The sequence below is a fragment of the Schistosoma haematobium genome, chromosome 1, assembly GCF_000699445.3.
Source record: "Schistosoma haematobium chromosome 1, whole genome shotgun sequence".
NCBI lineage: Eukaryota > Metazoa > Platyhelminthes > Trematoda > Strigeidida > Schistosomatidae > Schistosoma > Schistosoma haematobium.
This window is the reverse complement of record NC_067196.1, coordinates 56,167,134-56,180,835: the sequence shown is the minus strand read 5'-3', so window position 1 is coordinate 56,180,835 and position 13,702 is coordinate 56,167,134. Positions and strand designations below refer to the sequence as shown.

General features: G+C 35.3%; 1 protein-coding gene across 1 annotated transcript in view; it reads left to right on the top strand.

Moving 5' to 3' along the window:
* Positions 1-13,702, top strand: part of ZDHHC11 (putative palmitoyltransferase zdhhc11) — a 28,348-nt gene that overhangs the window by 456 nt on the left and 14,190 nt on the right. The window contains exons 3-5 of the mRNA XM_051209136.1: positions 765-943; positions 2,366-2,470; positions 2,915-3,039. Coding sequence (XP_051074565.1) covers positions 765-943; positions 2,366-2,470; positions 2,915-3,039 — 409 coding nt within the window. The remainder of the gene's footprint in view (positions 1-764; positions 944-2,365; positions 2,471-2,914; positions 3,040-13,702) is intronic.

The window sequence follows — 13,702 nt, the reverse complement described above, 5'->3', positions numbered from 1 at the left end:
ATCCTTCATATACCCGATTGTGACTGATGAGTATCGATCCCCAAATATTGTGGTATATGACATGGGAAATTTCCTCAGCTCACCTAGTGTTTTGTCCGGGTGTGATTAACTAAGCTAAAAGCCACCTAGCACACTAAGACCGACGAAAAATAATCGAAATGTTTGATTAGTTCTTATAAATGCATTTGTTCTATTTCGTTACTTGTATGGTCATGGGGAGGTCAAAACTAGTTGCAAATGTATGTAATAGCTGGTTGGAGTTACTTCATATAACAATTCAGTCATTAAAGCATTCAATGTGCATACGCTGTGTTTAATAAAAAAATATGGCAGATGTTGGTAGACTGAATAGGTTAAAGTATTCCAGCTAAATGAGGTCAACTTTAAAACCTGTCGTCATTTGCTTGTACATGCTGTATGCCAATAGTGGGATATTTCAATAGACGTAAAAGAACAATAATATAGGGACCCATAGTTGCCTGCACTGATTAGGTTTGGGTTGCGTTCTGACATCCCTGTTCTGTATAAATGTTTACATACAATAGTTTTAGTAATGTTCAGGAAAAAATAGCTAGTGAAGACACTTCCAAATAGTACTTTAAATGTTATTTTGGTTATTAATGTTACGTTCAGAGATTATTGTTATTTAGGGACCATTTTGTGTCATTTCTATGATCCTAGTACTTCCCCCTTTCTTTAGTGAGGATGTTTGTCACGATTGTCTCATTGTAATAAACTCTATCCATCCTTAATTCATGCATTAGATCAATGCCGTGTGTATTGCTGCTTATATTGTTCTTAATATAATTGCGGTGAGTATTAATCCAGCTGATACAGCTGTCAGAGAAAAACAAAAATCGCGTGGAAATAAAGTTTCCTCTTTGGATCCTAAACATGTACATGTGATTGAGAACTTTTATTGTAATTTGTGTGAGCTGCCAATGTAAGTATTTCCTGTTCTGTGGTATTTTTTGTGTTTATTGACATGTTATTTTCAAGCCTTTATTTTTCGTAATGGATGATTGGGCCTGTTTGTGTGATTTCAGTACTCAACTCCCCAAGTTGAGAAGCTGAGTATCTCACCTACTGCCAACTAATGTTTAAGAACGGACTAGTATCGATGCACTTATGTTTTAAACCCTATCTTCCGCCTAAGGATTAAAAGTGGTGGCATTCAGCTGGTTGTATCTCAGATAAAGATGATAAGAGATTATCTGTATCTTTGTCGTTTAACTGTCACTCCCAGTTAGGCTTACAGAATTATATTACATAGAAGACTATCCACTGTAACCCACTAGAATAATACTACTCTCTCTGTCGTGGGAAGGGATGTCATTGGGTGTTTTACAATGTCACCATGAGCAAAATTTTCGGGCCACCAAATAAATAGACAAATCACTTTATTTTGTTATTATCTGAACGGCGATTTTTAATAATACAGAATACTTCAGTAACGAGGCTTTCGTATTTCCCACATAATGTTGGTTCTCTTATTTTCGCTAAGTTGTGGACGCAAATGACAAACTTAAGAAATATACGTCAGGCGGACAGTATTGACAAGTCAGATTTTTAGCTACCTTGTAGGACTTAAACTTGACAGCGATAATTTGTCTCATAAAACGAAAATTAGTGCTGAAAATCAAATTGATGTGGAACGGATATTTTTGTGAATATATTAGTGGCACTATGATTAGTTTTCGTCACAGAGTAATGTTTTCATTTTTGACTATCTTAGAATGTGTATAGTCTGCATTGCTATCCATGCGCGAAATCTGAAGTTAATTGTCGATTTGATAAATCACTCTTGATCCCTTGAATCTAATCTAAAGGATGAGAGTGAAGAGTCAGTATTTACATTCCCACTGCACTAGGCTTTTCGTATAGATTGATGTCACTAATCATATAAACTGTCATGTAAGTCACATTGGCTTGCACTCGTTCGTAAATCTTGTGAAATGTATTGTCAAGAAAGGTTAGCAAAATCCAGTTTGTGCGAACACCAACAATTTTTCGCTGGACATAGTAAATTAAAGCTGTTCATCATAATCTTATGTGTTGCCGATAATGAATTGGAATCATTCAAGCGTATAATTTCAAATATGCGTGTTTATTTTTTCGCAAGTAGTTCTGAAAATGATATTTGAAACATGATACCGTTGAACACTTTGTGCTTGTGTACTGATTCATGCATATTGGCTTTTTTTTGTCCAAAAGTTCTTCATTTTACACTAAGTAGTTACCAAAAACCTAGAAAAAGTGTTTTATGTAACTAAAACTAAATAAATTGGTAAGATTATTTATATCATATGTGATAAATAGGTTTTATTCCTATTGGTTTAAAAAGCACTTGTTTCCTTTTATTCAGCTCAAGTTCCCGAACAAAACACTGCAAAAGTTGCAACAAATGTATCGCTGATTTTGATCATCATTGTAAATGGCTTAATAATTGTATAGGTAGTCGCAATTATACGTAAGTTTTTACATAAATTTTGTAATATATTTGAATCATTGATACCAAATTATTCCCTGAATCAAATGTTCTCCACCATTAGTCTTTAATAATCTACATAGTTACCTCCCCTTCTGTCCAAAGGTATACATTTTTTTACGTAGGTGGTCTTCCTAGTTTTCCAGAAATATATATGTAAATCTTTACGTATACCAAATTGTTGTATCTACTATTGGCTTATGTGTTTATATACTCGTATTTATTTGCCATCCGCGTTTTTGAGAATTAGATGGCTGACTTATTGAATGTATTAAAAACAGCCTGAAATTAGTATTTTCGTGGAAAATAATTCATCTGTTTTACATTTGTGTATGCAACTAAACCTTACTCACTTTTTGTGTTAAATGGTTATCAAAGTCCATAATTCAATGTTTTTCCCTCTATATATGTTTAATTTGAGTATAGATATTTTGCTGGGATAATCACAATGGCTTGTCTGTCACTTAGTATATCCACGAGTCTTTCTCTGTCCTTGGCTGTCGCATATTATTCAGATCGTCCATATGGATATTGGATACAAGCATATCAGGGTGAGTTCTGCTAAAACTTTCATTCCATGACCTTTGGCAGCGTAAGCCACAAAAACAAGAATATTACATTCGAATAGTTCAGTATGAAATTTCCTGGATTTATTGTATTATTTTTCTATTGAAATATCCATATGCAGAATGTGGATTTATTAACCCTAGCATTGCTATCTCAAATATACATCAGTGATAAGGATTGAGGTCATTTCTATTGATTTGTCATCAGTATAAGATGAAAATACACCAGTGTGTTGTTTGTTCAACTAAATAATTACATGTTTATTTAGAGCGATGGCATCTAATATTTTCCATTTTGTTTTTCTAGTAATTTTCATTGTTTATTTTTGATTTATAACATATAAAAGTTATTGACTAAATGCACAACCTTATAAAAATCTATGCATAACATTCACCAATATCGTTCTCATTGTGATTGTTTCAAAAAAATATCATCCGAAATGGATTCGTTGACAAAGCGTAAACTACAAGTATTGTTACTGTGAAATGAAATCTGTTTTTTATTGGAACTATAACTCAAAAGTTGGAGAGATATCGAGTTTCCTTAACACTTCTGAATCAGTAGTAACAGACTTTTTGTATCTTCTTTTTGTCCACACTTCCCGTTTTCACTTCATTTTTCTTTTACCTTTTATAATATTACTCCCATTTTACTCTCAAGAATTTTCAAGATTTCAATCTGATTTATCCTTCTAACCGTTTAATCCATAAATTGTATCAGAGACCAGTTAAGTTTTGTAAACCGATTCTCCGTGCAGAATACTAGTTATGCCAGCTTGAGTAAAAATTTAAAGCAATTAGTCCCTTTGATGAATTTCGATAGTGTAATAAGAAGACGAAGATTATCAGAAATATGTGATATATTAGCACAATACATTTCGAACAATTTGATCACACATATACTTGTTAAGAACATTTATATACAAGAAAATAAAAGGTCAACTAGACTAGAAATGAAGGGAGGGAGGAGATAAAGATAGTAAAGAAACCTGGATAATAAGCTAATATTACCAGGATAGGTTTAAGGTGAGAACAAACTGTTTTTAAATACACAGAGGGGGTTTAAGTTTTCGTATGGCTAAGGCTTCAATAAGCCTTAGTATACACCCTTTTACACTTATGTACAACATCAGAAAAGCCGAGTTAGGATAATTCTTATGACCTGTTTCAGCTATGTGTTTGGCAATAAAGGATGATGAATGTTTATCCTCTACTCTTATTGCGTTATTTGATTCTACTTGTTTCTGCAACCATTTAGGCACATGTTCACACACCCTAATTTTGAGATCACGATTACTCCTCCTCATGTATGTGTGACCACACACACATGTAAATTGGTAAACACAGTGGGATGTGGCGCAATCGTTTTATTATCTTTAAGGTTTTCGATGAAGCATGGACCTTGTTTCCTTGATAATTACCTCCGCTGCACAATATATCTTGTCAATGACTGATGTAAGCCTTTGTTTCAATAAAAGGCTATTTGAATCACCTCGAAATGCTAAGGTGATGTAGACAGACCTTTTCTCTGCCAAAGCTATAGTAGGTCTCACTGCACCATGAACTTTCCATCTATTTATGAATTTAAGAGGATAGCCATTTCTCATTAATGTTTTATTTAGCAACCTGACATCATCATCAATGGCGTCACTTGTACAAATACGATCAAGCCTGTTAAATAGGCACCTTATCAAATCCCGTTTGTATTGGTTGATCGTTTAAGTGAAATTAATAACAAGGAAAAGACAATGTGTTCATTTAATGTGAATTCCTTGTTCACAACTTAACCTTTGATAAAGACTATTAATATATTATGTGACTACATATCTTTAAACAACATTAAATTACCTGTCCCTTTAAAAATTCTTAAAGATTTACTATTATTATATACGCCCCCAAATGCCCTGGTACGGCCAAGAGTGGGGAGAGTCCGTTCTCCCTCTCGAAATGCTCTCACATGGCCACGCGTACATAGCCTCTGCCAGGGAAGTCCTACTCATTGCCTCCTCGTGGCGGGGGTGTTGTTTACGAAATTGAGAGGACGAAAAGCCAATGTCCGGCGCTTTAACCAGGTTGGTGGATATGGATGATCCACCTAGGAGAGTTGGAAAACCCTGATTCAAAACCAATGGTGCACATGGGCTCCAGTATCCTGCCGGAACAAATGGCGTATGAATCAATCGTCGGTCACCGGCTACCATGGGAATGCATCTCCTCACGATGCTACATTGCCTTGTGGATCAGACCTTCAGGTCGAAGGCTCCGGGTGTGGCCCCCTAAGAAAACCATCTGCTTCGGTCTGGGCACCCGGGCAGTATCACAGCCCTCGCACATATCAAATGAGATTTATGTGGCGCATATGTATTTGGTGCCTCCTTGTACCAATATCTATTTGTTCAAATAAATAATAAATTATTATATACTGACAAAGTTCAGTTCACTTTTGAAGGTAAATACTTTCGCCAGATTGATCGGGTTGCTATGGGTAGTCCGTTAGGACCATTGTTAACAGATGTGTTCATGGCACATGTTGAAAATCTGGCTGAAGATCTAATCGGAAACATGTCATTTTACCATTGGTTTTTGTCATTCCACTCTATTTGAGACGATAACCCAATTGGTGTCACCATCTTGAAACATCGACTTCGGTGTCTTGGACATGTTCTACGAATGTCGTCCCAGAGAATTCCACGTCGTGCATTATTTACCGACGCTGGGACTGGTTGGAAAAAGCGGAGAGGTGGTCAATGTATGACATGGTGTCGGGGTATCAAAGAAAACTGCGAAGAAATGGCTTGTGTTGGTCCTTCACGACTCCATGGTTGGGGTCCGAGAGATGGTGCAACACTGGCTAGAGACGTTATCAGATATGGCTCAGACTAGAAGCTAGTGGCGATCCTGCTGTAACCTTCTTTTAATTTCTTCATAAGAAGTGGTTGTATCTTCCTTAACTGAAAGATTTCTTCTGATTGTACCTTTCCGTTTCCCCCATTATTATTATTATTATTATTATTATTATTATTAACACTACCTTACACTAACTTGTGGTCGTTATTGTTCTTTTTTTCTTATACGCACCTTGCCTTTTTTTTTCTCTCCCATTCTCATTGTTTTGTGTGGCGCATATATATCTGGTTCCCCCTACTGATGGAAATAACATTCTCGTCGACTGAATTCTCGTGTATTGATCTCCTACCAGGAGGTCCACTTATCGACTTAGAATACGCAGATGATATAGTCCTGTTTGGTGAAGACGCTGATCAAGTGCAGAATCTTTTAGTAGCGCTGAGCAACAATGCCAGAATGTTTGGAATGCGCTTCTCCCCCTCTAAATGCAAGTTTTTGCTTCAGGACTGGTTTGCGTTAACACTTAAACTAAGGATAGGGAGTGAAGTAGTCGAACGCGTTGACAAATTCACTTATCTTGGAAGTCTGATCAGCCCTAATAAGTTGGTGTCTGACGAAATCTCAGTACGGATTCGAAAAGCTCGTTTGGCTTTTGCCAACTTACGTCACCTGTGGCGAAGGCGAGATATCCGTCTATCAATAAAAGGACGAGTATACTGCGCGGCAGTCCGTTCTGTTTTAATTTACGGTAGCGAAACATGGCCATTAAGAGTAGAAGACACTCGTAAGCTATTAGTATTTGACCACAGATGCCTTAGAAATATTGCTGGCGTCTGCTGGGATCACCGGGTAAGTAATAGTGAGGTTAGACGCAGGGTGTTAAGGAATGATGGTAAATCAGTTGATGAGGTTGTGAACCTTCATCGACTGAGATGGTTGGGCCACGTATTACAAATGCCTGAACACCGATTACCACATCGTGCAATGCTAACGGGTGTTAGAGATGGTTGGAAGAGAATTAGGGGCGGCCAAACCAAAACGTGGCATCGGTGCTTGAAGGCACTAACCTCTAGTCTGAGCCATGTTGGTAGATGCAGACTACTTGGTTGGGGTCCGCGTGACTTTCGTAACCGATGGTTGGAGACTCTGTGTGACATGGCTCAGAATCGATCACAATGGTGTCGGTATATACACTCCCTGTCTTCCCTTAAACTAAGAGATTAAAATCACTTCATATCTTTCTTTCTATGAACTAATTCTTTCTTCCTGTACTATATCCTTATATGCAATCTTTCTCCTATATATTACCATCTTTGACCTAACCACTCCTATGAATCCGGTGTTCATCTTGCTGCGCTAATGAGGTATGGCAACCTGGACCGATGCATATATGTGCCTGGTCCTACGTTGTAGCTGACTGACTGACTGCCCCCTTGTACCAGTATTTATGTGTTCAAATAAATAAATAAAATAATAAATAATCATTGGTTTCGGCCTTATGAGATGAAAATGCTAATCGCGGTCATTTTACATAAGTGATTTTCTGTTGCACTGATTTTATAGTTGATTCTAAATAATTTATTCGTTTAATTCCATTAGTTGGGTGTATTCAAATTCATCATGTTCTTCGATTACTTGTCTGCATTTGGTTCATGGAATTTTCTTCATTGGTAAAACATGTTTTTTTGCAGTTTAACTGTTCAGCTTAATCAAAGTTTAGTCATTAAATCTATCATTGAAGTTATTTCTGTATGATTTGTAGTATCTAAAAAAAGCAAAGCAATCATTGAAATATTTAGTCAATAACAGACTTAAAAGGTATATGCAAAGAGAGAAAACATTCTTATTCCTATTCTTACTATTAATTGTGGTTAGAGTAGGTAAAATTTATTTTATTCACAACGACTCACTACGCGTATAAACTCCCTTAATTGTAGCATACAAAATGTTTTAGTGAAAAGCCACGCCTAATCATCATTGTTTAATGATAGTTAACTGCTAATTTTTATTGGCATACGTAATAATAAGATTATTATTTAATATGACATGTTATGATCATATTGCCTACTTATTATAACGAATATTAATAACAAAGAATTCAATTGCCATAGACTTCATAGGCTTTTTCTCTTTTAAACTTCCTGACATTTTTAAATTGTCAATAATTTCTTGAATTTAAAGTGTAATTAGCTCATAAATTTAGTCCGATTATTAATGGGTCAATTATGAATTGTAAAATAAGACAGTTAATTTTTTGTTTTAACATTCTCTTTTCTTATTTATAATATAGTTTGCAATGAATGATTACATTGATTCGCCTATGATTATTTTGAAATGAATTCTGAAAAGTGATTGTAGATGATATTCGGATCAAACAAATAAATAAGTTTCAAACCATAACAACCTAATATTTGTTGAATATTTAAGTGAAATTTAAATATGTAAATATGTCTTATCGTCTGTGTATATTCTTCAAAGTTTGTGCTAATTCGGCGATACTCTAATTTATGGACGAACCGACCACGTATAAGATATTAGGTCTCGGATTTTGGCGCGAAATTCATTCATCCATTCGGATAAACAGAGTTTTGGCATTATAGCTGATGTCAGTTCGTGATGAAAAACCGAAATCTAATTCCTAACCTTAATCATCAACTGTAAATTCTAATTCTAATTCCTCACACTGGTTTATAACCCTCATTTAATCCTGGTTATTAAGTGGACACGCTCAAGGTCAGTCTAGCTTCTCTCAAAGGTTGTTCCTAAACTATAGTCTCATCTCTAATTCTTTTTACCGTAGTGTTTCTTTTGTTGTGTCGAAATTTTTTAAAATATAAATGCAGAAATTTATGAATTAAGTAATATAATCTATTGAAGAAACATTTATTTTTAAATCAGAAAATGGTCTTATTATTGATAATCTAAAGCATTTTGATAAATTACTGAGGATTTTTGTAAACTACAAAACTTATCAAAGTTAAAGAAGGTAAAAGAATAAATCACTATTATTTCATTAATTCGAAATTTTTAGCCCTAACTTTGTTAATTTCTGGTTTTTGTGCTGATAGAAATTTTTATTTTATTGTTCAAATATGATGTTGGGTTGAAGCATTTATGAATAAGGAAACTGGAAAACTGTACTTGGCAGAAATAATAAATACCTACATTTAACAAGCACGATTAAATAATTGACCAATTATATATACAGGTGTAAGAGTATCAATATCATATGTATGGATAATTATATCATACATTCGATCGTTGACAATGTTTAACTGACAATTGATACACATCACTTGTATTTACTAAATAGGTGACCTAGGTCAACATTTTATCTTCATATGAATGATGTAATCATATTTCATACTTGTTTAACTGTTACAGTGGAGAATTATAATGTTCGTTACTGTATAGTTAGTGAAATTTGGCACAGTGCATATTGGTTACCAAAACCAAAACATTGACATGAAGCGCACAGGTGGATTTAGGGTGAAATACAGTATAACTGGTCAACAAAAGGTCCATTCTACTCAGTAATAATAACATACTTTTATACAATATATAGGACAAAATAAGCATTATAAGAACTCATAAATAGTATGAATTATTACTATGTAATGATATCTGGAAGTTAATGAAGATTCAGTCTTCTATCTGCTATCATAACCATAAAAATATTTCTTCAATTGACAGATAATTCCCATTTAAACATCAAAATTAAAACACGAATTTCAGCGAAGGGATCTCTTTTCAACGAATTTATTATCAAGCTGTACAATCGTATATATATGAAAATTTTGTTTTTGTAAAAGTACTAATTCCGTGTGGAAATGTGAACACAGTTAATATAAAGGTTATAATACTAGATTACGTAATATGAATAATAACAATAACAATAGATTTAGTGATTATAATAAGATGATTAAAATGTTTTTGATATAATAATTAAAGGTCATAGAGGTGTACAAAAATAAACTGATATGATGAGCGTTCATGAATAAAACAATGAGAATATAAGACATAAGTAAAGAGGGAATGCAGTAATAATAATAATAATAATAATAATATTAATGGTAGGATAATCAAACTAATTAAGGCCAAGGTAACGATAACGATAAGACGTACTTCTTTTGTACGCATAGTTCTGGTTTAAGCTCCTGGATGGCAAGAGCTTCGGCTATTTTTAGAAGTTGTATACGAAGAAATCTGGGTAGATTTGAACGAATCATATAAACAACCTTAAAGTCAATTTGTGGATCTGTTGAATGGTTATAGTCGATTAGGTGTTCAAGAATAGAATTCCTAACTGCTTTCCTTTCACCCTTATAGAACCAGGCTGGGATATGTTCTCGTATCCGAGTTGAAAGTGAGCGCTGGCTACGGCCAATGTACCTTGCTCCACAAGAGCAGGTGAACTGGTAGATGCACATGGAGGCGACCAGACGCGGAAGCTTATCTTTTATGGATACAGAAAATAAGTTTCTACTAGTGAAGGATATTCGCAGTTTTGCCGCGTTAAATGTTCTTCTAATAGTTGTTGTTAGACGGTTTTTGATTACGTCCGATGTTCGGTCACCTTTAAATTCCAGACTTATATAAAGGTTTTTCTTTGGAACGGAACAACTAGAATTCTTCTCGCGACTACTTTTATTCATATTCTTTTCTATGAACCGTTCTGGGTAACCATTTTCCGTCAAAGTCTTCTTCAGGAATGCGAGTTCTTCGTTAATGCATTCCGTACTGCATATGTGATGTATGCGATGGCATAAAGAATGGATAAGGTTTCTCTTCCTACTTAACGGAACCCAGCTATAGAAGTTGGTTAGCTGGCCATTCCATGTTTGTTTTCTAAAGATGGATCTTTTTAAAGAACCATTACTCGTTCTCATCAGACGTACATCGAGAAAAGGAATTGATTGGTCTTGTTCCCTTTCTAACGTGAAGTCTATGGAAGGGTGGCACGAGTTAAAGGTATATAGAATATCATCTAAATCAATATTATTGTCACAAACAACAAACGTGTCGTCCATGTATCTCACGTATAGGTGGAATCGATTGATCATTGAACGGAGTTGGTCGTTTTGCCATGAAACAGTCTGCTAAAATTGGACCCAATGGAGACCCCATTGCGATCCCATCCCTTTGTCTATATATTTCATTATTGAAACTGAACTGGACATTAAAAGTACAGCGTAGCAATAATTCTTTCAAGTGTTCAGTTGGCAAACCTAGATCTATATTGTTAGAATCAATATACTCACATATATAACATATTGTTTCGGTTAAAGGTACGCTAGTGAACAAAGAATTAACGTCAAGCGAGAACATGTGTTTTTCGGAAGCATTAACGTCCTTAATACGATCAATAAATTGAAAAGTATCATGAATAGAATGTTTACATACTTGCCTTCTAACCGGTTCCAATTTTTCCGCTAACCATTTGGCGATTCTGTGGTATGGAGAACTTGACATGTCCAAAATAGGTCGTAACGGTAAACCCGGCTTATGTATTTTCGGTAGTACGTATAAGCGCGGGATGACTGAACCCATGGGACGCATGTGATTATATAAATCTTGGGTTATTACCCCCTTATTCTTAAGATTTTTAACAACATCTGTTAGCTGTTTTTCGATTTGTAATGTTTTATCAACTTCTTTAGGTTTGGAGAATTTAGTACCATCCTCTAGAATTAACTTCATTTTATCCAAATATTCTTTGCGGTCAAGTAGTACTACACCAGCTCCTTTGTCAGGTTTACTTAGGATTAAATCCTTATTTCTTTTCAACAGTATTAGCTGATCCAAGTGGTTCTTAGTTAATAGGTTATTCTTACTACAATGTGCATTAACGAATCCATGACTGCAGTCCAATAATGTGGACTTAAAGTGCTGGAGATTTTGTGGAGATGTCGGCATAAGATCATGAGTTTGATTTGATAGATTTTCGAATTGTATTTGTGTATGAAGTCTACTGGTTTTGGAGGTGCTGTTACAGAACTTGGGACCCAATGATAAGGCCTGCATTTGGACTGGCGAAAGTTTAATAGAAGAATGAATAAATACATACTTTCCTGGATGTTCTGGAAACTTTTTAGTCACGTCTACGTGTTGCAATGTTTCCAAGTGTTTACGTTTAGCTTTTTGTGACTGTTTTTCTGTAACATTAGTAACATAGTCCTCAAATTGTTTACGTTCATCTAACGACAATTCAAACAATGCGTGACTTCTTAGAGATATGTTCCGATCTAGTTCGACTTTTCGAGATTTGATAGCATCGATATAATTGAGTGCATGACGTTTGAGTGTTTTTGCATTGGGATGAATATGGTTTCGCCTTAATGCCTTCCAGAAACGTTTAGGATAATCATTATTTTCGATACAGCTTTCGAGAAAATTGATCTCACATTTCACTAACGCAAGCTTGACCTATTTTGGACATGTCAAGTTCTCCATACCACAGAATCGCCAAATGGTTAGCGGAAAAATTGGAACCGGTTAGAAGGCAAGTATGTAAACATTCTATTCATGATACTTTTCAATTTATTGATCGTATTAAGGACGTTAATGCTTCCGAAAAACACATGTTCTCGCTTGACGTTAATTCTTTGTTCACTAGCGTACCTTTAACCGAAACAATATGTTATATATGTGAGTATATTGATTCTAACAATATAGATCTAGGTTTGCCAACTGAACACTTGAAAGAATTATTGCTACGCTGTACTTTTAATGTCCAGTTCAGTTTCAATAATGAAATATATAGACAAAGGGATGGGATCGCAATGGGGTCTCCATTGGGTCCAATTTTAGCAGACTGTTTCATGGCAAAAGTAGAAAACGACCAACTCCGTTCAATGATCAATCGATTCCACCTATACGTGAGATACATGGACGACACGTTTGTTGTTTGTGACAATAATATTGATTTAGATGATATTCTATATACCTTTAACTCGTGCCACCCTTCCATAGACTTCACGTTAGAAAGGGAACAAGACCAATCAATTCCTTTTCTCGATGTACGTCTGATGAGAACGAGTAATGGTTCTTTAAAAGATCCATCTTTAGAAAACAAACATGGAATGGCCAGCTAACCAACTTCTATAGCTGGGTTCCGTTAAGTAGGAAGAGAAACCTTATCCATTCTTTATGCCATCGCATACATCACATATGCAGTACGGAATGCATTAACGAAGAACTCGCATTCCTGAAGAAGACTTTGACGGAAAATGGTTACCCAGAACGGTTCATAGAAAAGAATATGAATAAAAGTAGTCGCGAGAAGAATTCTAGTTGTTCCGTTCCAAAGAAAACCTTTATATAAGTCTGGAATTTAAAGGTGACCGAACATCGGACGTAATCAAAACCGTCTAACAACAACTATTAGAAGAACATTTAACGCGGCAAAACTGCGAATATCCTTCACTAGTAGAAACTTATTTTCTGTATCCATAAAAGATAAGCTTCCGCGTCTGGTCGCCTCCATGTGCATCTACCAGTTCACCTGCTCTTGTGGAGCAAGGTACATTGGCCGTAGCCAGCGCTCACTTTCAACTCGGATACGAGAACATATCCCAGCCTGGTTCTATAAGGGTGAAAGGAAAGCAGTTAGGAATTCTATTCTTGAACACCTAATCGACTATAACCATTCAACAGATCCACAAATTGACTTTAAGGTTGTTTATATGATTCGTTCAAATCTACCCAGATTTCTTCGTATACAACTTCTAAAAATAGCCGAAGCTCTTGCCATCCAGGAGCTTAAACCAGAACTATGCGTACAAAAGAAGTACGTCTTATC